At 50.6% G+C, this 26,726-nt stretch overlaps 2 protein-coding genes across 2 annotated transcripts in view; both read left to right on the forward strand.

Annotated features, from left to right (window-relative positions):
- Positions 1–18,578, forward strand: part of LOC104139729 (ankyrin repeat and MYND domain-containing protein 1) — a 67,678-nt gene extending 49,100 nt beyond the window's left edge. Inside the window, exons 16-19 of the mRNA XM_068915359.1 lie at positions 12,954–13,042; positions 13,276–13,947; positions 16,052–16,204; positions 18,282–18,578. Of these exons, the coding sequence (XP_068771460.1) occupies positions 12,954–13,042; positions 13,276–13,947; positions 16,052–16,204; positions 18,282–18,578 (1,211 nt within the window). The remainder of the gene's footprint in view (positions 1–12,953; positions 13,043–13,275; positions 13,948–16,051; positions 16,205–18,281) is intronic.
- A 413-nt stretch (positions 18,579–18,991) lies between these two features.
- Positions 18,992–26,526, forward strand: LOC138061731 (endogenous retrovirus group K member 113 Gag polyprotein-like). Its single transcript, XM_068914947.1, has 3 exons — positions 18,992–19,221; positions 19,295–19,527; positions 23,080–26,526. Exon 3 carries the CDS (start codon positions 24,058–24,060, stop codon positions 25,150–25,152), a length of 1,095 nt encoding a protein of 364 aa, XP_068771048.1. The 5' UTR covers positions 18,992–19,221; positions 19,295–19,527; positions 23,080–24,057; the 3' UTR covers positions 25,153–26,526.
- The last annotated feature ends 200 nt before the right edge of the window (positions 26,527–26,726 follow it).

The raw sequence follows: 26,726 nt of genomic DNA on the forward strand, positions 1-26,726 counted from the left end.
CTGAAGTGCTGGTACACCGAGGCATGCGGTGTGTGGAATAAACAGGACGAATTAGAGCTCTGTGTGCATTGCAGGGCTATGACCTCATTGGGATCACGGAGCTGTGGTGGGATAGCTCCCATAACTGGAATGCTGCAAAGGAATGTATCCAGGCTCTTTGGGAAGGATAGGCCAGGAAGGCGAGGAGGGGGAGTCGCCCTTTATGTGTGAGAGCAGTGGGAAAGCATGGAGCTCTGCCTAGAGGTGGATGATAGGCTGCCTGAGAGCTTATGGGTAAGGCTGAAGGGGCAGGCTAAGGTGGTGACAGTGCTGTGGGTGTTTCCTACAGGCCACCTAAACAGGAAGAGGAAGAAGAAGATGAGGCCTTCTACACACAGCTAGAAGCAGCCTCATAGTCACTGGTCCTGGTCCTCTTGCAGGACTTGAACCACCCCAATATCTGCTGGAGGGACAAACACAGCAGGGCACAAGCAAGCCAGGAGGCTCCTGAAAAGCATCGCTGACAACTTTCCGATACAGGGGACAGAGGAGCCCAACGAGGAGAGGTGCTCTGCTGGACCTCATACTTACAAACAAGGAAGGGCTTGTTGGGGATGGGAAGGTTGGGGGACACCTTGGCTGCAGTGACCATGAAACACTGGAGGTCAGGATGCTGAGAAGCAGGAGCATGGCAAAAAGCAGGATCACAACTCCACACTTGAAGAGAGCAGACCTTGGGCCTCCTCAGGGACCTGCTTGAAAGAATCCCATGAGATTCCCTAGAAGGAAGGGGAGTCCAGGAGAGCTGGTTAATATTCAAATATCACTTCCTCCAAGCTCAAGAGCAGTGCATCCCTATGAGCAAGAAGTCAAGCAAAGCAGGCAGAAGACCTGCATGGATGAACAAGGAGCTCCTGGCCAAACTCAAACAGAAGCAGGAAGTGTGCAGGAGGTGGAAGCAGGGACAGGACACTTGCAAGGAATATAGGAACATTGTCAGAGTATGCAAGGATGTGACGAGGAAGGCCAAGGCCCATTTGGAATTAAATCTGGCTAGGGATGTCAAGGACAACAAGAAGGGCTTCTTCAAATACATCAGCATTCCTGCCTCCTCCCTTTCCCTCTCTGCAGGCACAAAGTCCCTTCTTGCCCTCCATGCACATTTATAGCTCCTCCACTCCCCTCTCAAGGAGCTCAGATAGCCTCTGCTTACCTCCAGGAAAGGCAGACCTCTTCTGTTTCCCAAGCCAATTGCTCAGAGCTCATCTCTTCCCCTCTCTGCGTGCTTGCATCTCCTCCCTTTCAATGGCCAAGGCTTCAATTCTCTTCCATTGTCGTCCCCCGCCCCGGGCTGCACTCACACAGACCCAATTCCCCTCTGGGCATGTGCTGGGCCTCCCCTTTGCCCCTCCCATTCCCATCCCTGGGTGCTCACATGGCCACCCTTCACCTCTCTGGGCGCTCACTTCCCCTCCACCCCCCACCGTCTCAGCCTGCATCTCCTCTCTTCCCCTCTGGGCTTGCTCTGGATCCCTTTGGGCAAGAAAGGGGTGAGCTGTGCTTGCACGGCCACCCCAAGGGGTGCTAGGGGCAGGTGGGAGTGTGCACACTGCTTTGCTTCTTTCTGTGTTAGGATCAGCCAGTGCATAAGATCTTTAACACACCTCCCTTTCCAAATTCCTCCAGATCGACGCACTGCGAGGCACAGCTCGGTTACCATAGCTGGGAGCAAGCACCACTGGTCTTTATTTTCCATTTCCAAGGGCATGGTAGCAGTTGCAAAGCCCCTGCTCTGCTAAGGGCTCTCCTGTTCCAGAGGAGCCAACACTAGCAGCAGCACTGGGAGCTCCTGCACCAACATGCCTCCGCTCAGCCCTGCCACTACTGACCTGGGGCTTTCTCTCGCTCCCCTCAGGCTTAACACTTGAAAGGGAGTGCCAAACACCAGAAGAATCCTCTAGCCTTTGGCCATCCCCATCCCTTTTCTTTCTCGTGGTGCCCACAGCTACCCCATGGCTGGCAGGGAGGTCTGATTCACAGGAACATCCTCAAGAGCCCACTGCTCTCCATCCCACAAGCCTCTCGGCAAAAGACAGGCTTTCGCCAGGCGATGCTGCGAAGGCCAAGCAAGGAACATGCTGCAGAGGGGAAATGCCACTCCAGTTTGGAGAGATTTACCAGAGCAATGGCTGCTGGCCCCTTCTCCCCTGTCCGCTCATCTCCAGCCTCTTCCACTTTTCCAGGCAGTCTTTATACTGCTCTGCCCTTTGCAGACCCTGGCTTCCTCATCTTGACAGGACATCTTGCCTGCAATGGCAGGGATAAATTCCCTCTCGTACCCTGCATGAGTCCTGCCTGCCCCTGCCCTCCCCCAGACCTTGCATGCACGCTCCCACTGCCACCCCCTTCAACGTAGCACCAGTGTCAGGCGCTCCCTGGGCTGCCCAGAGACACCGGGTGTGCAGGGGATGCACCCAGGGCATTCCTGAGGCAGGGGAAAGCAGAGGGTGCTACATCCACTCCAGGGCTCGGGATCCGTGACCCCGCAGCACAGTGGTCCTCACTGCTCAACTCCCCCAGGCCTTCGTGGGACCTCACACACACTTACTCTTGTCATGGCGCCTCCAGACCCTGGGCTGGTTTCTTCTCCTTCTCTGCTTGGGGAAGGCAGAGAAAAACCATAGGTCTTTGCCACTGGGTCTTGAGTCTTCTTTCTTTTTGTTTCAAACTTGTCCAGGTGAAAGTCACCACTTTTCTCTGGCTTCCACTCTTCTGCCTCAGGTTGCAGCTACGGTGCCAGGCTAACAGAGAGGAGGCATTTCAGATGGACGTGAGAACAGAGGTAACACCACTCCACAGCCCAGGAGGCATCTCCCGATTGGACAGCCAGTCATGATGGCATTCAACTCTAAGGCCTGCTTTTTCCAACCAAGTCTACATTAAAGGCTCCATCCCTCGGCCAGTGGAGACAACAGACTTTTTTGGTTCTTCTTTTTTACACCAGCGTGCTTGGCAGTCAATCTGAATCCTTCAGATAAAAGAACTACACTTACAAAACCATGTCTTATTCTTCAAAATAATGCTACTGCTCATGCTAGAGGCACAGTACATCAAATACCATCACCACTGGGAACTTCCCCCTACAGCTACCTCCAGCCTGACTCAAACTCCAGGGCAGGCACTGTTGGCAAAGGCTGGCTAAGGTGCAGGTGGTGATCAGCCTGTGCCCTCCACACAGCACAGCACATCGCTGCTTCTGTCCTTGGGCTTTTATTGACAACTTTTCCCTCATGCTCATGGGCAGGCAAGCAGGAAAGACAAGTGGAAAAACATGGAGTCATTTGCAAGACTGAAGGGTACAGCCAAAAGAAGTAAGAGAATGAAAACATCTGAAGGGATTTCTTAAGCCTCCATGGCCATACAGCTATGCTTTTCAACACTGAACTGGAACACCACCATTACATAAATCCCTATCACCTACCAGTTCTCTCATCTGCCTGTCCCCAGCAGGGACTCTGGCTTCAGGAGATTCCTTCTGGACAGATTTTACTCCTTTCTGCGCAGAGCTCTCCACAATTGCTGGCAGCACACTGCAAATACACCACACACAGAGCTTGTATGAGCGTGTTCTCCGGGTTGCATTCATGAGCTAAGCCCATGGGGAGCACAGGAACACAGGGCTACGCAAGTCTGTTTCTCCAAAAGCCTCACCTCACTGCACGCTCGGCAGACTCTGATTGCTGCAGCATTCCTCCCATCACCTCCACATCACTGGGGTGCACTGGAGAAAGACGTGGTTGGGGCAGCAGGTGCTTGCCAGCAGGACCTCCTGCAAGTATAGAACAAGGAAGCTCTTCACAACTGCATCTCCAGGACAGGTCCCACAAGAAGGACAGGCTGGCTGGCTCATGCATGGGCTACTACGGACTGAGCCCGGACTCCTCCTGGCCCTTTCAGTCTCCCCGTATTGTCCAGTCCTCCCTTTCGAGGGCACCACCTTCCTCCCTGGGAACTCTTGTCCTGCTGCTTCCTTGGCTCCAGAGTCCAAAAAGCGGACCTAGCTGTTACCTTACCTCTTACTTCCCTCTGCTCCTCAGAACTGCTTTCCCCTCCCTTCTTTGGCTGGACACGCTCTGCAGATTTCACAACACCTTCTTCCACAGCTTTGCTCAGCTCTTGCTTAGCTGCAAACCTGGAAACCAGAAGGAGACAGCAAGGAAATATCAGATGCCAGGTTCACCAAAAACTGCTACTTTCTTCCCACCCAGCCTCAAGCCTTAAGCCCAGGCGGTGCACGAGCATAATCTCTCAGCATTAATACAGGCAACGTCACCAAGGGAAACAGCTGCCTCACACACGTCCTGGAGCACAGGGTTACCCAAAGCCAGTTCTCCAGGAGTCTCGCCTCATTCAACGCACTCCAGCCAGGGTCTTGGTCCGCTCCTCTCCTGTCACCTCCATGTCACGGATCTGCTTTAGCTGAACATGTCCTCGGGAAAGGAGGCACTTGCCAGCAAGACCCTCTGGAAGCCCTTCACAAGGAAGCCCTTCACACCTGCATCACGGGGACGGTTCCCACAAGAAGGACAGGCTGGCCTGCTCACACATCAGCTACCGCGGACTGAGCACAGACTCCTCCAACCTTGCAGTCCCACTTTCTGTGAGGGCTCCTTGGCCCCGGAAAACATGCCAAACTTACACTAAATAAAGATTTTGCCAGCTTCCCAGGCTTGGTCACTTCTTGGATAAAACCACATGATTTCTCTGCTTTCCTGGCACATAAGAATACCGATGTTCTTGAAAACAACGTCAAAATCTTTTCCTTTGGTCAAGGCCCACACAAACAATTTCAGGGTTGCTTCTATACAACCGCCACCTTCCACTTAGGAATGTGGGTCCTCAGAGTGATCTGGGCATAGTTCACCTCCACAGCTTCTAAATGCCCTATAAACAAACCACCAAGCAACAAAATCACTTCAACAGCCCTTCAGCACACTCAAAGCACCTTGCAGCACAACAGCCCCTCGGGAGTCTTCTCACCTCCTTCCCAACCCAAACCGTCTCCACACACCAGCAAACCTTGCCTGGGCGGGCCACAATCAACCCGGCCCCACACACACTGCCCTTCCTAGCAAAGAGCAGGTGGCCTCCTTTGAACAGAAGAACCACTCCAAACGCAGCCCCCACCCCTTCCTGCCCCACATCCACCAGCAAGGGCACCCTAGAAACCTCCACGGCCTTGCAGAGAAAACCACTCCTCCCATCTCTTCTTCACCCCTGACTGCCGCTCACTTAGACCTCTGCTAACGACAGGTCCCAAGGCAGAGTCAGCAGCAACGCTGGCACTCACCTTCCCAAAGAGTCAGGCAGCCAAAATATGCAGCAGCAACTTCATTTCTCTGGGCTTTGAAGAAACACCTCCAAGAAATTGCTCGCACACAGCAGTCACTGCAATGTGACACCCACAGACCTCCGGATGGTCTGTCGAGCTCTTAGTAGAGACTCCTGCCATAACACAAGGGGAAGCAGAGCTTTGAATCTCTCTTCTTACCAGGCTGAGATGGTGCTCCACCAGAAACAGCTCGTCCAGCTGAAACAGTGGTCTCCAAACTCTGAAAGCCTTCTTGCCCACAGGACACAAGTAGCTTTCCATAACATACATGCTTCCCACGCCTGCTTGCCTGACAGTCTGAAACCCAAAGATCAAGAAAGGAACAAAAAGAGGTGTTTCGCAAACAGAATAGCTATGGGATGACTTCTCAGGGCATGCTAAGGGTGCTCTGGGGCCTCTCCACCCCTGATCTTCAAAGAGGCAGCAAAATGGGGCACTTTGGAGTAGAGCCTTACACTCTCGAGTGTTCCCCTCTCCCTCCTCTTCACCCCCCGCAAGCTGATAGGTGATGCACAAGCAGGGAAAACTCCCCGGAGCCTGAGAAAGTCCAAGGAGGGACCACACCTGGCATAAACCCTCCACAGTGCACCAGGATCTCTGTCAGGTCGCTCCACCCTGCCACGACGGGCTAGGGAAGGCCCCAAAGAAGACACCCCACACTCTGCTTCTCAAGCTGGCCATCACTTTTCCTCTCCATTGAGGGAATGCTTGCTCTGGGGAAAAACTGCCACCTGCAGGCTCCTCCCAGGCCATTTCTTCTGCTTTCAGAGGCAGGGAGGAATAATGCTGCTCGATGGCAGGATGCAAGGGGCCGGTCACCACTCATTGATGGTAGCACTCACACACACCATCCCAAACTTCAACGATATTTGGGGAGCAAGAGAAAGACGTGCCATGCTTCAAATCAACAAGCTCACCACCATCCCACCCAGTCCAAACCAAGCAGACACAGGCATCACCCTCCACCACCACCACCATCCCCAAAAGCACCTGTGCAGGAGGGGGCAGCAGAGCTGAGATTTCAACTGACTTCCAACTAGAAGCCATCTGATGACCCCACCAGAGGGCCGGAGCAGAAAGGAAGACATGAGAAGGGCTTTCGACGAGGCGATCCTCCCATCCATGATGGGAAGGCATCTCTGACGTCAGAGCCTCTTCCCTGCTCTGCAGGCACAAGCAGATCCAGGGGCAAGAAACCGGAGGCAGTGGCTGGCCTTCCCTACAAGAAGCCAAGCTCATCAGGAAGAATTACAAGGTCTTGCAAAGGAAACGATTCATCTCTAACACAGGTGTTTCCGAGAGCCTCTCTAGAGTCCAGCGGGAGCACCAGGACACCTCGGCCTTTTTCAAATAGGACCCCTTCCCCTTCAGATCCTCCACACAAAGCCTTATCCTCTCCCTGGCAAAAACGGCCAATGCATTCCCACCCCAGCGAGAGCACAGTCCTCTGCCCACTGGTGCCTTGGAGGCTCAGGGGAGCTCCAGGCCTTCCGTTCCTTCCAAACATTCACAAGGTCCTGACACAGTGACTGGAGTGGAGCAAAACCACTCCATGCTTCAAACCCCTCCAGCACCAGTTCCTCCACTCCACTGTGGCACACAGAGATGCAGGGCCTGGTACCCCCCACATCCTCACGTACCATCCCACGCTTCAACCCACAACGACAAGGCCACTGCACTTGGCCTTTCACGCCTGCCCCCACCCACCCCCTGCCCACTCCCCAGGGACGCCCAGGCCTCAGGAATGACCACCAACGGGGACAGGGGCACACACGCTTCCTCAGCAACCTCTCCCAGCCCTGCCCAAGCCCACAAAAAGCTCACACCAGCCATCGCAGAACTCACAGATCTGCCACTCGAGCACAGCTCAACACAAACGCCTCACACATCACAAGTCACAACAACAAGAGCAGCTCTCTGCCACCCAGGAAACTAGAACTGCTCAGGCATCCACACTTAACCAGCAACTGGCACTCCTAGAAGAAAGGCAAATTGGGGGAGGCCATTAGCAACCTTCGGGCCAGAGGTAGAGGACGTAAGGGCAAGCGCACATCCACTCTTGTGCCTTGCCTGGTCTGACAAGCACCCAGCCCTGCTAGTTCTAACATTTCCTCCTGCCTCACTCAAGAGAGCAGCACCACTTCACAGACTTCGAGGGACAATCTCAGCATGTCGTGGACGGCTTCAGCAGGAAAATCTAACTTTGCAATTGCTGCTGCCAATTCAACTGTACCTTTTAGAAAGAGACACCTGCTCCTGATGGGGAAAGGTCTAATGAGGGAAATGCCAGCACACTTAATACCTTCTTCCAAGGGAGACTCTTATCTCGCTTACAAACTCCATCACTCTGACAGCGTCCTTTTCTCCAGCTCCCAGCCTCACGCTTTCTCGAGCTGTTGGTCTTTGCAGCACCGCAAAAGCTAGCAGAAACCTTTTTGGAGAGCTTTCCTTCAACTCGCACCCTCCTCTGGGATACACCAACACAGCTTACCGGTGTCAGCTCCCACAGAACTACCCAGGTCCTTTTTCAGGAATGCTCTTACAACACTGTAAAAGCTTCATTTAATGACAGCTGTAACAGGATTCATTGTACTAATATTCTAATGTAAGCTACCACTGAAGAACCAGCTTTGATATGTTCCCGCTCTCTAGATGCTCATCTCCACAAGGCCAGGCATCCCCAACCACAGCAAGGGAATACGGGGGGATTCAGGCCGCCTCAGATCCCTCACAACCTTTGGGGCATCTTTCATCTTCAAGGACCACCGATACACCTCCCAGTTGGTCTTTCACTTGCCCACAGTTTGCAGAGCTAGTACCTTCCCACTCACAAAAGTAGCTTCTTATGTTAAAAAGACTTTCAAAGAGAGACAAAGACAACCTGGTTTACTAGACTGCTAACTACCAACTGCTCTTGCAGAAACAATTCCCCCAGGTGTTCTTTTGCGACAAAACATAGCAAACGTAGCAAAGCCGCACCTCTTCAGGGTTAGAAAAACCTGACACTTGGCCTTTTAGTCTCTTCTCGCTTGGAATTCTTGTACTTCAGTATAAGCAAAGTGCTCTCTACAGCACAACTCAGACCAGGCTCATATTTAGGGTCTTCATTAAGGTTATCAACATTGAACTAGTATCGTTCAGTTACACTGCATCACAGAAGTCTGGGCATCCTTCAGTCACCTGGAGCAGTTTCTTCCCTCCACCCTCCCCACCCCGCCAGGCAATTTCATTACTAAGGAAACAAGGAGATTCGCGTGTCAAAAACAACAACAGAATTCCACAGTTCTGAGCATCAGTGTGGAAAAAAAATGGTCAAATGCTCCCTTTTTCAGTATATTTCTCTGCACTGAGAGGACTGGTAAAGCAGGGGAAGGTGCAGGTTCCCTGCAGGTATTCACAGCAACAGCTGCCTGGTTACTGCCCAGTCAGCTTTGAGGACTTCAGAATTGAAATTAGCTGACAAAGGTGACAGAAAGGGCTGATATTGCTCAACTGGTTCTACCTGTCACGACAATTAAAAGGTATTTTTACCTCTTAAGGAGTGGATGAATGGTGTGGAGCCCAAACCTTTTTTCTCTAAGAATGGAGTGATAAGAGGGGAGCTGCTTTGAAAAAAGCACCAGACCAGCAGCCTTTCTGAAGGCAGTTCTTAGGCCATTAGCAAATACTTGAAGTGAAGGTAGCATAATAGCACAATCGGTGGGGAGAGGAGATTGGTGCAGCATTTTCACTTTTATGTTTGTATTGTAGAGAAAAGCTTGGGAACGAGGCCATCAGGGTATTGCAGACCTGAGGCTTCCAAAGCCTCGTCTCACAGGCTCAAAACCTTTTACTTAGGGTGCCCAGAGAGAGTTTGGTCACCTTCTTGTAACCACGTTCTCCTGTGTGTGGCCTTCCCTGGCTTTTTGGCATTTTAGATGAGACCAGTATTCCTTGCAGCCAGCAGTGACTTTTAAACCAGTTGGGACTTCTAAATCAGAGGACAGCAGCATGGGGTGTTTGCCCAGGATGGCCAGGCAGTATCTGGCCACGGCGGTTTTCGAGACCCGCCTGGGCACCGCCCGCAGCAACCTGGCCTGAGCCGGGGCGGCCCTGCTGGGCAGAGCCGGCTGGGAGACCCCGGCAGCCCTTCCACAGTTGCGTGGCCCCGGCACCCTGTTTTGAGCAGCGTTTCCCCTCGGTGCGGCCCCGGCCGGCGCTGTCCCAGCATGGCGCAGCAGCGGGAGCCGGCGGAGAAAGTAACGCAAGAGCTGCCCGTGGGCAGCCACAGCGCGGAGCCCAGCCCCTCCAGCCTCGGCAGTGGCAGAGGGCGGCGGCGCCCCTGCCCCACCCTGCCCTGTCCCCGGCCCCTTGTGACACCCCTGAGCACCCTTGTTGCACCTGGGGCACTTGCGTGGTGCCCGCGCGGCCTCCGGCGGTGGTGGCTGGTGCTGGTGCTGGTATTGGTGTTGCTGGTGGTGGTGGTGGTGCTGGTGCTGCTGCTTTTCCTCTTTCTTCTCAGAGCTCCCTGGGAGCTCCAGAGGCGAGGAGAGGTGAGGTGAGGTGGCACCGTGTCCTGTCCCGTCCTGCCAGAGGATGGAGAAGATCCGCCGGCTCCTGCGCAGGAGGAAGAGGCCGCCGTCACCCGGCCCCCCTGGGGACGGCAGTGGTGGTGCTGAGCTGCAGGCAGAGGGCCTGGGCCAACTGCCTGCTGGCAGAGCCGTTCTCCCGGCAGGGGAACCTGCTCCCAGCAGCACTCCAGGAGCGTCGGTGCCCGGCGCCCCACAGCAGGCAGGAGCCATGGGATTTCCACAGGCAGTGGCTGCTGCAGAGGGAGGAGGTGGGAGCCTTCGCCGCCCGCGGGGACTGGGGAGAATCGCCGTCACCTTCGCTTGTGGTGGGGTGTCCTGCTGCAGCTGCGTGCTGGGGCGGCCCCGGGGGATGAGCGCCCTGTGCACATCTGTTGGGGCCGGGACGTGCAGCTGGCGGGGCTGCGAGGGCCTCACGGGGGGTTACACGGCCCCACAGGGCTGCAGCCCTCTGCCCTTAAGGGGAGCTGGGGAGAAGTGAGAGTATCGCTCTTTCTCAGGTGGGCACTTTTCCCTCTCCGTGCCCAAGCTCTGCTGGTGAAAACCCAGTCACCAAAGCTGCGGGTCGTAGTCTGAGGCGCCTTGCTGCAGCGAGGCAGCGACAGGGGAGGCAGCAGGCAGACAGCTGCCCCCGGGTCGGGTCCTGGGCGCGTTTGTCTCTGTCTTCGCATGAATCGTGTCAGCCACGCTCAGGACACGTTAACGAGGTGCCTTATTGCTCATCTCGAGTCCCAGTTGCTTTTGTGGTGACTCTAAAGTGCTGTGGAGACATGATGCTTAGAAACGATTCTGTCTTGCTGCTTCAGAATTCTCCTTTCAGAGAGGACAGTATTGCCTTAGGCATAGGTGGATTCATGCATTATAGGAAACTATTTATTATAATGTGTTATATGTATTAATGTTCTTTAAAGGTTGCTTTTTCATTTTGACTTTTTAGCCAAAAAAAAAAAAAAAAGAAAAGGTGTCGAAAATCTGTATTAGGTTATGACCCAGAAAAGTTATTAGGGTGACTTTAAAAAAAAATCAGCTTCTTCGCTGAGCGTGTGCAGTTTGGGCTACACTCATGAACTCATGTTGTACTAAACATATCACACGTACTTACTATTTCAGAATTACGCAAACTCTGTTCTTTGTACTCTACCTTTCAGACCCCCTAGTAGGGCATTTTATTCTGCCTTTTTTTTGGTAAGACTACTGTATGTAAAAATACAGTATGTGTCAAATGACTAGAGCAGGCTGTATTCACACAGAGTTTATGACTGTCTTTGAAAGCCTACAAAGGCCATACAAACAAACTGAGACCTTTTATTTTCTTCTTTACTTCTGTTTTATTTCCCAGAAGTGACAAGTGAGTTTAGAGCCAAATTTTGCTGCCTTCCCTTAGGAATAGGAGCTTTTATCCAGTCGGAGGTTTGTGACTGCTCCTGCTAGAGCGCAGGAAGAGTTCTGGTCCTGGGGGTTCTGTGCGGACGGTGGGATGAGCAGAACGTTGATTCCTCCAGAAGAACACCCCTGCCCTATTCCTGGGCAACTGTGGAATCGTAATATCGGCGAACATGTATTGTTACGGATAAGCCTCCTTCGGAGCATTTTGTGATGCACGTTGGGTGTGAAGAGCAGGTTGTGTGAGTTGGGGGCTTGGAGAAAGAGCATGCTGTCTTGGGAGTGGCTTTCTAGGAGGATTTCTCCTTCTCTCTGGATCCTTTTCTCCTTGGGTTGAATCTCTTAAAAGATGGTGTGGGTGTATTGAGAGGGAACTTGATAGCTTATTGGGAAGATTCTTGAAACTAATTCTGCAGTCAGTGGATGGCACGTGCAAAGCATAGCTCCTGCCTCACCACATTCCCTCTGATACGCAGCAGGAGCAGGCTTTGAAGCCTTTGTGAGAGGAGAAACGGGGAAGAGCTTTGGAGAGACCAGAAAGGACACCTACCTTGGGATATTTTTTACTCTTGCTGTTTAGTGTTATTTTTCTGGTGTCTGCAACTGTACCCTGCTTACCTTTGCTTGTTTTTGCCTTGCTTGCTAGAAGAGAAGATTTCTAGGCATTTTGAGTAAATGAGCGTTTTGATGAGATTGGATTACGCTTGTTTTAATGTTCAGGAGCTTTTCCAAACATCGACTTTTTCTGTGAGGCAGGCAGATGTGGTAGAAGCTCCGTTTGGCTGGAAGGCATTTGGATTCCAGCCCTTCCATGCTTAATGACAAATATGTGAATGTTTAAGTCAGAGTTCCCCCAGTGGAAAATAATAGCTGTCCAAATCCCTCATATGTCTACACTGGCAGCTTTCATTAGTAACGCAGCGCGTGTTAGGTGAATGTACATCACAAGGTAGGTGGAAGTTATGCAGCAATGCAAACCCTGGGAGCAAGGGTTTCCTGCACAATTATGGTCGAGGTATCTTAAAAGTGTATTTTTTTTTTTATGGGTACCCAAAACAGTTGGGGGGGGTGGGGTCGAGAGGGAGGTCTTTTGAGTCTGCTGGCAATGGCTGTCGTAGTTTCTGTAGCTGAGCTGGGCAGTTTAAATACTGGTACGTGCATTTATAAAGGCTTCTGGAAATTCAAAGAAATCGCCTCAGCCTAGTCAAGTTGAGGGAGACTGGAAACAGAGATTACGGTCTGTGGTTTCAGTATTTTGAATACGAGTATCTTATATGGAGTGAGTCCAGTTTTTAAAAAATGGGCTATTTGGCATAGTCCCTTGAACGTAGAGTTCTGGAGGCTGAGTGCTTGCTGGCTTGGTTTGGATAGCTTGCAGTGATTTCCTTTGCAGGTGAGTAAGGAACACGCCCTAGAGGAAATGGACAAGTAAGAAGACAGATGCCTGTTAAATCTGCTTGTTGATAGTTTTCTCCTTAGGATTCCATGAGTTTGGTTGGGGGTGGGGGGGGGAAGGACACTCTGTTAGTGTTAAGAGTTTTCTCTTAAGCATGATGCTTCAGGAAGCCCTCTAGGCATCAGTAAGTTGTGTTAGCTCACACTGGTCACCAAAAGATGTGGTTTTAATACAGATGGGTACTCCGAGTCGGCCATTCTTCATAAGCCTTCACCAAATGAAGAAGAAGCCCTCAAGGATAGCAAGGCAACCTCTGGGAGGCAGGTATGTAAAAGCATATTTCATCTGACTTTTCAACTGGTAGTCTGTCCTAACGTAAAATAACACTGTTCAATGCGTAATGGTGGAGGAAGAGTTCTGTAGATTAGAATTGCCTTCTAATCTGAAGTCTAGCAGGCTACAATCTTTGTATGGTTATAGAGAATGCTTGCTGTTCTCTCCTGTTTTCAGAGGATTTACTTAACTTTGGTCAAATTTCATTCGTTACGTTTGAACAGACGAAGGAGAGCAAAGAGAGCCTGGAGACACAGGTGGCCTCCTCCCCTTCACATCAGATCTCTGCTCCAGTTCAGGCACCTGAAAGTCAACAGACAACAGAACATGAGGCTGGGCAGATGTTTTGGAGGGAATGTGACAAATGCCTTTTCTGGGAAGACAAGCTCAATCAGGAGCTCTCTGATGTGCGAGAAACCAGCAAGAGCTTGTCTGAGCAGCTGAGCAAAGCTGAAAGTAGAGCTACTGGCCTAGAGAAGAAAGTTCACAAACTGAAGCAGTCTCTTAGGAGAAAAACATCATTTCTGGAAATGACACAGAGGGCACTATGTCAAGCCCAGTGTCAGGCCAAGGAACATGGTCGTGCTCTGCAACGTGAGAAAGAGCGAGTGGGCGAATACACTGCAGAACGGGAATCTCTGCAGGAACAACTGGCCCACCTCCGAAATGAGAATCTCTTGCTCCGTCAGCAGCTGGGAGATCTGCAGAATCAGACCACCCAAGAGAAACTTGTGAGTGCTGTCCAGGACGGACTGAATAACATTTTCAGTAAACGCAGAGAAGAGGCTGAAGAGGAAGTTTACCTGCTGCAGGCAAGGAACAAGGACTTGAATGCCAAGTGTATTAATTTAAGAGACCAAATCCTGCTGTGCGAGACAGACAAAGTAGAAAGAGAGGTAAGGTATATGCAGGCAAAGAATGACTTTAAACAGGACAGTTCTTGAAGGCATTTTACGCTTCTAAAATTCACCAGGTATAAGTTACATGCATGGGAATACCTCCTTCTGGTTTGTCCTGTTTTTCCGGGGATGGTGAAAGGTTTTGGCAAGCAGGATATCCCTGCTTGGATCTGAGCAGAGAGCAGAAAGAGTCATTTGAGTCTCAACTCTGATCAGGATCAGGTGATTCTTCTGTATAGGCTTTTTCATCTTGTTTACTTAATCCTTTTTTGTGCCCCGGAGAGTGGTTTCATTTAGTCCGTCCGTGGCACCGACCACACCACAGTGAGCGGTATAAAATGAGAACTACTCTGTAGGCAAGAGTGGAGAAATGCAGATGCAGAAAGCAAGTGAAGTGATAGGGGAAGGAGGAGAGAGAATGTCTAGGAAAATACTGAGGATGGGCAGATTGAGAGGAGGAGAGTGAGGAGAAGGTGCCTGGAGATGAGTGTGAAAGACAGAAGGGAGGAGGCCTGACGAGAGTAGTGACCGAGGAGGAGTTGCTGAGTCCTGAGCAAAGCAAAAAGTGGTTTTCCTTCCTGTTCCTACAGAGAAGGAATTGCTTTGGCACAAAGTGTTACTGAAATAGAGGAGGAGGAACGTTGTCCAGTTGCGTTGGGGGGGGGGGGGCGGTTTCGGGAGGCTGACAACATCACAAGAAGTTAGTTTCAGCTGCACTCTGGCCTAAGCTTTCTCTCCCATAGCTTCTGAGCAGAGAGCAGAAAGAGTCATTTGAGTCTCTTTCAGCCTTCTTCAACCGTGTACTTTTGTTGAGGCGCTGTGAAAGACTACACCACCAGTGAGGAGACTGACTAATTGGGAAAGCAGTTAAACTGACTTTGTGCAAATGGCAGAGCGTGCTCCCACGCAGAGTGCTCACATAACGTTGTGCGCCTCCAGCATGCCTGAGCTAAGCGTTGCTGCCTTGCTGTCTGGCGGTGCAGGACCTCTGCCCTGAGTTAAAAAACAGGTGGGAGCGGGGGTGGGAGTGAGGGGTAAGCCCCTAACTCAGAAAGCTGCAGGTGATGGGGTGGGGGGAAGTTTTTTAGGTTGGATTCTGCTCCTAGAAATTTATACTATTAGTGTTAATTCCAGGTAGAGTACTGATTAGGAAGTTTCCTTAACAATTTTGTTTAATCTTCCTTGTCTTTCTTGAAAACAAGACTAATCACACCCACGATTTAGATACTCTGGGATAAACGTTTGTGTCCCTTGGTGACTTGAACACTGATCTGAAACGGCACATCTCCCAATAACAAATTCAGAGTGTCTGAGAAAGCCAACGACTTGAATGTGTCGGAGGACCACATTATTTCTCATTTGTCAAAGTAACTTTTGAAGGGAGGGGTGGGGTAGGGAATGAAGCCCTGCAGCCTTGTCAGGCATTGGTACTCTGCCTCTCTTCTTCCGTACTAAAATACAGGTTCCTTGAGTAGGTATTAGGAACGCTCGAACTACCTAGATGGTAGGAAATAAAACCTAGGAGTGTAAAGAGAGCTGTTAGTCCAAAATGAGCTCAGTAGGAAGACTGCAGAGTCTGATTTAATACACACTTTAAGTGCATTCAGAGGGGCTTTCACCGATATCCCTACACACAAGTCTGTAGACACATGCATTTGTCTCCCTCTGTGTGGTGGAAAAATACCGTAAAGGATGATACACTGAGTTGGAAATGCAAAGCCCTGACTTGGATTGTTGGAGTAATCGCTGCTGTCAAACCACAGCTCTTGCAGTTGCATCATGTTAGATTTTTGCCTTATCTTAAAGAAATCCAGCCCCACAAAGACACATGTTCTGCAGGTTCCAAGAAGAGCAATGTTTAGCCCTTCCTTAAGTGTTAGGCAACAGAAATCTTCCTCAAGGGGTGACATTTCTCTAGTTGTCCTTAGCTGACAAGGACGGCTAGAGGTCACCAGCTGTGGAGAGTGCATGGACAAGATTTCTGACCTTTGTAGCTCACTCTGAAAACTGATCTAAGTCTATGAACTAGTGAGAGAGAGTAAAAATACAGATTTCACATTCTTACCTTTTTCTTCATACTTGTTTAACAATATCTCATTAGAGAACAGTCCGCCAGCTGCGGCGAGAACTTAGTGAGGCTCTCAGAAAGCAGCGGATGTCGGAAACCTCCCTTAGAGTTTCTACCCGTTTGTGTGATGACCTCAAGGAAGAAAAACTGCACTTGCAAGAGGACTTGGACAGGATGAAAGCCAAGGTATACCAAGTCTGTAAACATACAAGTATCCACGAAGCTGTTCTTTTCCTGCAGCTGCTGGAAAAGAACAACGTATATTGAGAACAAATGCCAGGGAGATTTGTCTAGAGACGTTACTAATTCTAGCGTAGTTAATGAAGTAATTCTAGTGTAGTTGCTCATTGAGCCTTGCTCAAAAGGCAATCCTGATCATTTTCCAGACCAGAGCGTGCTTTTATCTGCAACATCACAAGAACAACTGGTCTGGGTTGCAATAAGAGGCGATCCTGTGGTTCAGACACACAGCGTGAGCAAGAGCTCTCAGGTTCAGGCTCTTGGGCAGTATTGCAGTGATCTCCTTTCTCTTCGCTGCCTCCTGCCCTCTCTTGCCCTCAGGCACCACTGGCTTTTCAGGCAGCTGCTTTCAGGGCTGAGGGGCAAAGCAGCGGGTTAGGAGCAGCCTCTGGGTAGGAAAGAGCAAAGCAGTTTGTTCTCTTTTGAAACTCGCTTCTGCTCTGATGCCTTCCTAAACTTGACAGAGGATGAGCTACTGGTGTATTGTAATCTGTCATGTGAAATGCAAACATGGTTCTTACCTGAGTCTGTTTGGGGATACCAGAAGCTATGCACTCCCCAAATATCTCTGGACTTGATTGCTTTATTTCCAAGTATTTCTTGTCTCCATCTCTGTACAAAGATTATGTCTGGGTCCCTGTTAGTGCTGTTTTTTTTGAGAGAGGAAAGTAACCTTTTATTTCCTTTTGTCTCTTCCAATGTGGTTCATGATTGCTGTCAGTCAGTCCTCACCTTTTGTGTCTTCCCCCCTACATTGTCCCTTCCCATGCATTAGCACAGGTGTTTGTGTAGCAAACCCCAGTGAGAAATTGATCTTTTCTTGGTGTTTTGCTACAACGCAGCGTGGTTCAGCGTGCAGGTACCTGCAGGGATGAGGAAAGGGGCAGAACAGGAGGGCAATGAAAGCCCTGGGAGAGGACAGGACTGCTCCTTTTGTCGACTGCCTGTTTATGCCACTTTGACTAAGAATGAAAACAGGAGCTCATGTTGTCTTTGCACCCTAGAAGTCTTTTCAACAAGAAGGATGAATAACCTGTAAATCACTTGCGTTGGTTTAAAATGTAATCTCCTACTACCACCTTCCCCTCTGATTGCATACATTCAGATTCGTTGTTAAAGCATTGTGTTACATAGGTGTGGAAGGTCTCTAAGAACGTTGTAGAACGAGCCCTTGCCATGGTGCTTATTTATTTATTCATTTATTTATTAAGAAATATAGGCAACTTAAATCTGAGTTGAATCTGAAGTTGCTGCTGTTGATGGATATTTCTGAAGCGTTTTGATTTTGTTTTCTCCTATAGATCTTATTTTATAAAAGCTAAGGATGTCAGAAATGTATGCACAATAGGTAGGGAAAAACTAAGTTTCTGAGGCAAGAAGGGGAAGACAGACTTTTAGTTGACGCCTGGGTCCTACTGAAAATCTGTTAGTGTTGTATAAAAATCTGAAAAGAGAAACGACGGTTTTGATGCAGGGAGACTAGAGCTTCTTCCTCTGCTCTTACAAAAGCTATTTTTTGAAGCTTTCAATGTCATAGTAACAGTAATAGCTATTTGTGATGAATTCTGTCCTGAGCTTTGACTGTCTTGCAGCCTTGTGATGGGACCTGAAACATGGGAGATGTTGTTTCTGGTATGTAGAGCAGGTAGCTTGAGAGTTATGTATTTGGTTTCCTGTAAGCATAGGAGTAGTCTCATTGAGCAAGCGACCTTGTGCTTTTCAGCCCAAGCACATGACTGACATGCTGCTAGGTTGGAGTCTGTGCTGTTCAGGTGGGTTGTGGAGTGGTTTGTGAACTCCAGCCGGAGAACTGAGAAAGGATGAGAGCTGAAGCAACCCTATCAGAACTCATGTGAAAGATGCAAAGAAACAAAAGAAACAAAGAAACAAATGACTTTTCCTTGGTTGAAATTCCAAATCAGCGGTTTTGAGCTATAATCTTGACTGCTACGTTTGATGGATTTTCACAGAATGGAGGAATTCTAGACCTCTGTGATGAATTGCTTTTTTCCACTTTCTACAGGCCAGTGAACTCTTCCAGCAGCTGGTGATGGAATCCACAAAATCTCTGCAGCTAGAAATTAGCAATCAGAAGATGCAAGAACAGGTGGTTTGCCTCCAACAGTGCTTACACACCAATACGGTGGATCATGCCAAAATAGAGGAGTATAAAAGAGAGATTGAAGAAAGAGCCCACCAAAAAATAAGGCAAAAACTAGAAGAAGTCAATCTCTTTTTGCAGGTAAACTTACTCACCATTTGCATCTGTGCTCTCCATTCATTAATTTCGTTCTTTAAGTATTTTGTTTTGGGCACCTAGTTCTCTTTTAGTGCCTTTTTTTTTTTGTCTTTCTTGTATGGAAGTTGGAGAGCTGAAAATGGCCGCATGAAAGTGCTCCTGTGTGCGCTGTGTGATATGCATGTATGGAAAAATACATACTCCTTGACTGCCTTCCAGCAGCACCTGTGGATCCTTCAGTCAAAAAGCCTGCCCAAGGCAGGCTTCCTGTTTTGTCATCTTGCCTTTTTGTCCTCAGGATGTATTGTGAGGAGTTGGCATTACTGTGCATCATCCCCCTGGCCTCTGTATTGAGTAGAGGGAGACCCCAGGTCAAAAGGCAAAGCATGGAGAGGGGGGCAGACTGTTTATATCTGCAGTAGGTGGTTGAACCACAAAGGGATATCTTTGTCCTCTGATGGCCATTATGGCTGAGAGTCTGCGTGGCCAGACTCACAGGACCGGCTGTGTCATTCTCCAGACAAAACTGCTCAGAAAACAAGTCACTAAGTTTCCTGCCCTTCTGTGGGGGAAGGAAAAAAGAAGAAGAAGAAGAAGAAGAAGAAGAAGAAGACGACGACGACCAGCAAAACCCATTTAGTAGTTTCAGATTTCTCCCTTGATTGTTGCTGGTAGTGAGGAGACAAGGTTCCTTGGTTGATTAAGGCTGTGTTTTCAAAATCAGGTATGTGAAATGGAGTTGGGGGGCAGCGTTGTCTTTTCCTTCCTGTTTCTTGAAGTTGCCTTTTCTGCTTTAGACACAGGCAGCCACTCAGGGCAGATTAGAACAAATAAGTGCCAGTAATGCATCACTGAGAAACCAGCTGGGGCAGAGATTCAGAGCTCTAGAATCGGAATTGGCTAGATTACAAAACATGCAGCAAGACAGTGCTTTGCAAGTAGCATTCGCTTGGGGAGAAATGGAAAGGTATGAAAAACGCGCTCTGGTGGATCTGGAAATGAGAAGCTACCTAGCAAAAAAACAGGCAAGGTGAGTCTATGTTTTTTTTTTTTTTTTAAGATAAGTAATCAAGTATTACCTTGTTTTAATCTTGGGTTTTGGATTTTGTATTCAAAATCCCTGTCTTGTATCTGGTTAGGATGTATCCAAGTGTAAGATGGCGTGCTAATCAAAAGAGTATGGTGTGATCCCTCCCTTATTGAGGGAGGGATTGCCTTATTGAGGACTGTTCTCATTTCTCTTTACCGTCTTAGAAGAACCAGAAATATGTATGCATTTATAGAGCGTTTCTGAAGTTAGTATTGTTTGAACAACTCTGCCTTTTGGTGGCTCTGTAATCACCTCATCTTCCTGTATGGATGGAGGAAAAGAGGCATTTCATTTCTGATGCTGTTGTGCTCGACCTAGAAATATATAGAAACGGACTAGAGAACAGACCATGAGTCCGTGAGGCAAAAATAGTCAAAATGGCTTTTCATTATACCAGTACATCTTACGTTTGAGTTTACTTTGTGGGGAAGGAGATGGCCTGACAGATTACTACCTTCCCAGAAGAGTCATATAAGTAGATAGCATAGATTTCTTTGAAGATCTAATCCTGAGAAGGCGTAAGCTTTGGTAACTCAGCAGTCTGTGTTCAGAAGCCTGATAAGACAGTATAAGACTTGGAGCACAACTCTCAAAGTATGAACAAGAGCAGGTGTGGAGTGCTTCTGCATTTTTCACAGAGCTAAGGAGATGCTAGCAGAAGCCAGTGCTCAGTGCCCTCCCAAGCAGAGGAGAAGCAACTCCTTAATCGCAAGGCCAACGCAACGCAACACCTTAAGGTCAAGAAAGAGAGTGGAAGCTTATCTGGCTCATGCCAGAGACCAAGCTGCTCGTCCAAGCCGCTCACCAGCTGGCCAAGGCTAGCCCAAAGCAAGAAAGGTCTGGGGAAGGTCTTGCCAGGAGCTGGAGAGAAGACACCCCCACTGCTCCCATCCACAACAACAGCCCCCACAGAAAGGCAAAGGAGGAGAAACCTGTGAATAAATGTGTGCTCTCCCAGCACAACTGAGATCAGCTGCCAGTTGGATTCTGCTGGGGGCTGGGTATTAGTGCCATTGCCTGGGGCTGGCACATGGCTCATCCTGCGGGGTCTGCAGGGCTGGCTGTAAGGATTTTGTGACTGGCGTAGTATCCTTGAGCAGCCTGGCCTTCCGTTTGGCCCAGTCCAGCCTGACTGGCTGCCGCTTTCAGGAGTCGGGAGCTGGGAGATGATGCCGATTCTGCCAGGCTGGTGGACCAGCTGGAGCCAGGCCAGCTCTGACTGTGCGCTGGAGGCTATAAGGGGAGGCAGGAAGGGCAGCAGCATGGCCCCAGGGCTGGAGAGGCCAGAGCAGTGCCCCCAGCCCTCCCGGGGGCAGAGACACTCTGGTGCGGTCAAAGCCCAGTTAAATCTGAGCTCCAAGGTGGGCTAGCCCTTGGGGAACTCTCTTATCCTGTCCTTTGCCCCCAAGGCTTTTTGGCAAACAATCCCCTTTTGCTCGAGATGCCAGTGAGAGCAGGCATCTGCATTTGCCCTGCAGGCCCCGCAAGGTGGGGGAAGTTTTGCCAACAATGCCCTGTGCTTTTTGGCAGGGCCAGGAGCGCTTTTGGCTGACCTGGCTGAAGCGCCAGGTCCGGCCATCCGGGTGTGACTTGTGCTGCCCCGCATTAGCCGTGGGTGCAGCAATAACAACACTGTCAGTGCGGGAAGGGACTCCCTGGGCCCTGCTGGGGCAGCACTTGGGGGCAGCTGGAGCGGGGGGCACAGCCCCAGTGTGCAGAGCAGCGCACCTGCCCTGCGGGGGGAAATGAGGGGAATCACAGGGGAATCACAGAATCACAGAATGGCCACAGTTGGAAGGGACCTCTGGAGATCATCTTGTCCAACCCCTGCTCAGACAGAGTCATCTAGAACACGTTGCCCAGGATCCTGTCCAGGTGAGTTTTGAATATCTCCAGCGAAGGAGACTCCACAACTTCTCTGGGCAACCTGTGCCAGCGCTCTGTCACCACCACAGGAAAGAAGTTTTTTGCTCATCTTCAGATGGAACTGCCTGTGTTTCTGTCCATGTCCGTTGCCTCTTGTCCTGCCACTGAGCAACACAGAGAAGAGTCTAGCCCCATCCTCTCGACATCCACCCTTCAGATACTTGTACACATTGATGAGATCCCCTCTCAGTCTTCTCTTCTCCAGGCTCAACAGGCCTAGCTCTCTCAGCCTTTCTTCATAGCAGAGATGCTCCAGTCCCCTAGTCATCTTTGTAGCCCTCCACTGGACTCTCTCCAGTAGTGCCATGTCTCTCTTGTACTGGGGAGCCCAGAAGTGGACACAGCACTGCAGGTGTGGCCTCCCCAGGTCTGAGGAGAGGAGGAGGACCACTTCCCTCGACCTGCTGGCAACACTCTGCCTAATGCACCTCAGGAGACCATTGGCCTTCTTGGCCACAAGGGCACACTGCTGACTTATGGTCCACTTGTTGTCCACCAGCACTCCCAGGTCCTTCTCGGCAGAGCTACTTACCAGCAGGTCAACCCCCAGCCTGTACTGGTGCATGGGATTATTCCTGCCTAGGTGCAGGACCTTGCACTTCCCTTTGTTGAACTTCAGGAGGTTCCTCTCCGCCCAGCTCTCCAGCCTGTCCAGGTCCCTCTGAATGGCAGCACAGTCTTCTGGTGTGTTAGCCTCTCCCCCCAGTTTAGTATCATCAGCAAACTTGCTGAGGGTGCACTCCGCCCCTTCCTCCAGGTCACTGATGAATATATTGAACAAGACTGGGCCCAGGACTGACCCCTGGGGGACACCGCTAGCTACAGGCCTCCAACTTGACTCTGCGCCATTCACCACAACCCTCTGAGTTCGGCCATCCAGCCAGTTCTCAAGCCACCTCACTGTCCACTCATCTAGCCCACACTTCCTGAGCTTACCTAGGAGGATGTGATGGGAGACAGTGTCAAAAGCCTTGCTGAAGTCCAGAAAGACAACATCCACTGCTCTGCCCTCATCTACCCAGCCAGTCATTCCATCAGAGAAGGCTATCAGGTTGGTCAAGCATGATTTCCCTTTGGTGAATCCATGCCGACTACTCCTGATCACCTTCTTGTCCTCCAGATGCTTAGTGATGACCTAAGCTCCAGGAGGAGCTGTTCCATCACCTTTCCAGGGATGGAGGTGAGGCTCACAGGCCTGTAGTTTCCTGGCTCCTCCTTCTTGCCCTTTTGGAAGACAGGGGTGACACTGGCTTTCTTCCAGTCCTCAGGCACCTCTCCTGATCTCCAGGACCTTTCCGAGATGATGGAGAGTGGCCTAGCAATAACATCCGCCAGCTCCCTCAGCACTCGTGGGTGCATCCCGTCAGGGCCCATGGATTTATGGATGTCAGGTTTGGACAAATGATCTCTCACCCGATCCTCCTCAACCAAGGGAGAGTCTTCCTTTCTCCAGACTTTCTGTCTTGTCTCCAGGGTCTGGGATTCCTGAGGACGGGCCTTAGCAGTGAAGACTGAAGCAAAGGCAGCATTCAGTAACTCTGCCTTCTCTATATCCTTCGTTACCAGGGCACCCGCCCCATTCAGCAGCGGGCCCACGTTTTCCCTCGTCTTCCTTTTGCTATTGATGTATTTGAAGAAGCCCTTCTTGTTGTCTGTGGAAGGTATTTTGGGAAGTCGGCTACGTGATGAGAGACATGAAGACACGGCTGCAAGAACTGCTTGGATGTAACTGTGTGTCAAAAGGCAATGTGAAACGCGCCTGGGTCACGTGGATTTGGGGAAGTGTCTGGTTGAGCGGATGTGGGGTTGAGGCTAGGTTTTGTATCAGCAAAAATGCCGTTACAAACAGGCTGACAGCATCTGGCTGTCGGGCATGATAAGTAACTAATGTTAGCAACCTATAAGGAGCTTGGCTGTTGCAATATGTATGAGCTAATTAACTCTATTATATAAGTCATGAAAATGTGCAAATAAACTGAGGCTTGTGATCATCATCGGATGAGCATGTCTCCCATTGCTTCCAACAAATGGTGACCCCGACGTGATCCACGGCGGAGCAACGAGGTGGGCAGGTCCTTTGCAGCGAGGACGGCTAAAACACAGCAAAGAAAACTGTGTCGAGCCCCGGGTGTTCGCATCGGCGTACCCGGCTGATACGCGCTGCCGAGACCTTGGAGAGCTGCAACAGCGCTGACGTGAATCAGGTATGCAGAGGCAAGCAGCGTATAACCTTTTTACCAGCTTCCTGCAAAAGAGGCAAGTTAAGGGGCTGGACCTCCAAAAAGAGCTTCCTGGTTTACTGGCCTACGGACACTCCCAGGGCTGCTTTCAAAATTCTCATACAGTCCATGAGTTGTCCGAGTGGCGTAAGCTAAGTGATAAGCTCTGGGAGGCTGCGATTGATGGAGATAAGTTGGCCAAAAAGTTGGGTAAAACCTGGAGGGCCGTCCATAATGAGTTGCTGCAGTACCAGGCTGAGCAGCGGGCGGCAGAGCAGGCCTCTGCCGCACATGAAAAAAATAAGACTTATGGCACGGACTGGCCATGAGATATTCCCCTACCCCCGAGTACGTCTATTGTCTATTTGCCCCCCCCCTCCTCCCCCCCCCCCCTTCTCCTCCTCCTGGTGAGTCGGCCCCTGCGGGCTCGGCCCCTGACGAGAATGCGGCTTCGGCCCCCCCTCCCCCGGAGCCGCCCCCGGGGGCGGAAGCGGACTTGGCTGATGCCATAGCTAAGGACCGTCGGGAGGCCTGGGCTGCGCTCGCCAGGGAGAGTCTGGAACGGGGAGACGCGGATGTGCTGCAGGTGGCGGAGCAGCTTGCCTGCCCCGTCACCTTCCAGGCTGTTCCGGGGGGCGGCATGCAGGCAGTGATAACCGCCCTAGATTGGAAACTTTTGTCGCAATTGCGGGCGACTGTCAGTCAGTTTGGGGCCCATAGTGAACCAGTGAGGCAAATGCTTGACTACATTTGGAGCACGCAGATACTTCTGCCCGCGGATTGCAGAGGGATAATTCGGTTGATTTTTACTCAGCATCAACAATTGTTGTTTAATGCCCATTGGCAGAGCTTGGTTCACGAGTCGGTGGCTTGCCAACGACAGCCGGGCAACCCCTTACACGGCGTGACGGTGGAGGAACTTATGGGCATCGGCCCATTCCTCCGCACCGAGGCGCAGGCCCTGCTGGGCCCCGATAAGTTACGGGAGGCGATGCAGTTGGTGCGCCATGCCATTGATCGTGTTAAGGAGCCCGGTGGTGTACCAGTGTACATGGGCATTAAACAAGGTAGAGATGAGTCGTTTGGAGCCTTTATCGATAAGGCTGCAGCAGCTATAGAGAGAGCTGGGGTTCCTGAGTACATGCGGGGCGCCTTGCTGAAGCAGTGCGCCCTACAAAATTGTAATACTACTACTCGTAACATTCTGAGCACCCTCAGTGCCAACTGGACGATTGAGGAGGCATTGGAAAGGCTGGCCCAGGTACCTATTGGACCCCAGGCCCTGGTAGTGGAGGCCATTAAGCAACTAGGTGTCGGGTTACAGGAACAGGCTAGGACGTCTCAGACGCAGGTCTTAGCAGCTCTTGCTAAGCATCAGTGGCCACCCGGCAGAATGTGGGGCGAAGTTTCCCCCGAGTGAAATGCTACCGCTGCGGGCTCCCGGGTCATGTCCGGAAGGAATGTACCGCGTCTGGTGTCTGGTGTGCTAGATGTCGTTCAGACAGCCACAACATTGGTGCTTGCCGTCGCCGTTCGGGAAACTTCAGTGGGAGCGCGAGTCGGAGCAGCCGCGCACAGACACAAGTAGCTGTTACACAACTTCCCAGCTCAGACCAGCAACGAGAGGGAGTCTCGGACTTGACCTGGCATCCGCTGTAGACGTTAGCCTCCTGACCACTCAGCCCCATCGCATTCCTACTGGGGTGTACGGTCCTGTCATGATTCAAAACAAGTCTGTGGGGGCATTGTTGCTCGGCCGATCATCAGCATCAATGTTGGGACTCTTTGTTCTACCTGGCGTCATTGACGCTGATTATACCGGAGAAATAATGATAATGCTGCACACTCCTTTTCCGCCCATACGGATAACCAAAGGACAACATATTGCTCAATTAATCCCGTTGGAACAACTTACAAAGGAAATACCCTCGCTAGCCAACAAGGACCGGGGGGGACAAGGATTCGGTTCCTCCGGGGGACTGACTCTCCTGACCTTGACTTTAAATGATCGACCTAGACATAAAGTTGAACTTGCCTATAATGATCAACAAGTGACTCTTATGGCTCTTTTGGATACTGGCGCAGACTCTAGCATAATCGCCCCGTCACAGTGGCCCCAGGGATGGCCCCTGTTTCCATCAAACACTACGGTCACCGGAGTTGGGGGCATGACGTTTGCGCAACGAACACCTACATTGAAAGTAAAGCTAGAGGGGTGACAAGTTTCTGCTGTGTTCTCTGTGGTACAACTACCACCAACGGTGCAGTGCCTAGTCGGCAGAGATATACTTGCTCAATTAGGGGTTGTGCTCACGAATGAACACCCTTTAGCCTTTTAGCCATTGCTTGGACTTTCCCAATTCCCATTACCTGGACTACCAACACACCGGTATGGGTTAAGCAATGGCCACTAAAACGGGAAAGTCTGTTTCATGCTCATCAATTAGTAAACGAGCAATTCCAACAAGGCCATTTACGTCTCTCCACTAGTCCATGGAACTCCCCAATATTTGTCATAAAGAAGAAATCGGGCAAATATCGACTGCTACATGATTTGAGGGAAATCAACAAGCAAATGGAGCCCATGGGTGCCTTACAACCAGGGTTGCCTAACCCAGCCATGATTCCTGAACATTGCTCCCTGCGGATCATCGATTTGAAGGACTGCTTCTTTACCATCGACCTGCACCCTCAGGATCGGAAGCGATTTGCGTTCACTTTGCCCTCCCTCAACAGAGAGGGTCCAGATCAACGGTTTGAATGGACAGTGTTGCCACAGGGCATGCGTAATAGCCCTACGTTATGTCAGCTGTATGTAGCTGCGGCATTGCAGCCTCTACGTGAGCAATGGAAACATGTCGTAATATATCATTATATGGATGATATATTATTTGCCCAAGCTACTCCTTTTTCTGACAGCCAAATTGAGCATGTTCAGCAGGTGTTGCAATGCTCTAATCTGGTGATCTCTCCAGACAAGGTTCAACAAGTATC

This window comes from Struthio camelus, chromosome 20, assembly GCF_040807025.1.
Source record: "Struthio camelus isolate bStrCam1 chromosome 20, bStrCam1.hap1, whole genome shotgun sequence".
NCBI classification, from domain to species: Eukaryota; Metazoa; Chordata; class Aves; order Struthioniformes; family Struthionidae; genus Struthio; species Struthio camelus.

Excerpts from the sequence above, each read along its gene's own strand:
- LOC138061731 (XM_068914947.1), top strand. The coding sequence starts at position 24,058 with ATGAGATATTCCCCTACCCCCGAGTACGTCTATTGTCTATTTGCCCCC.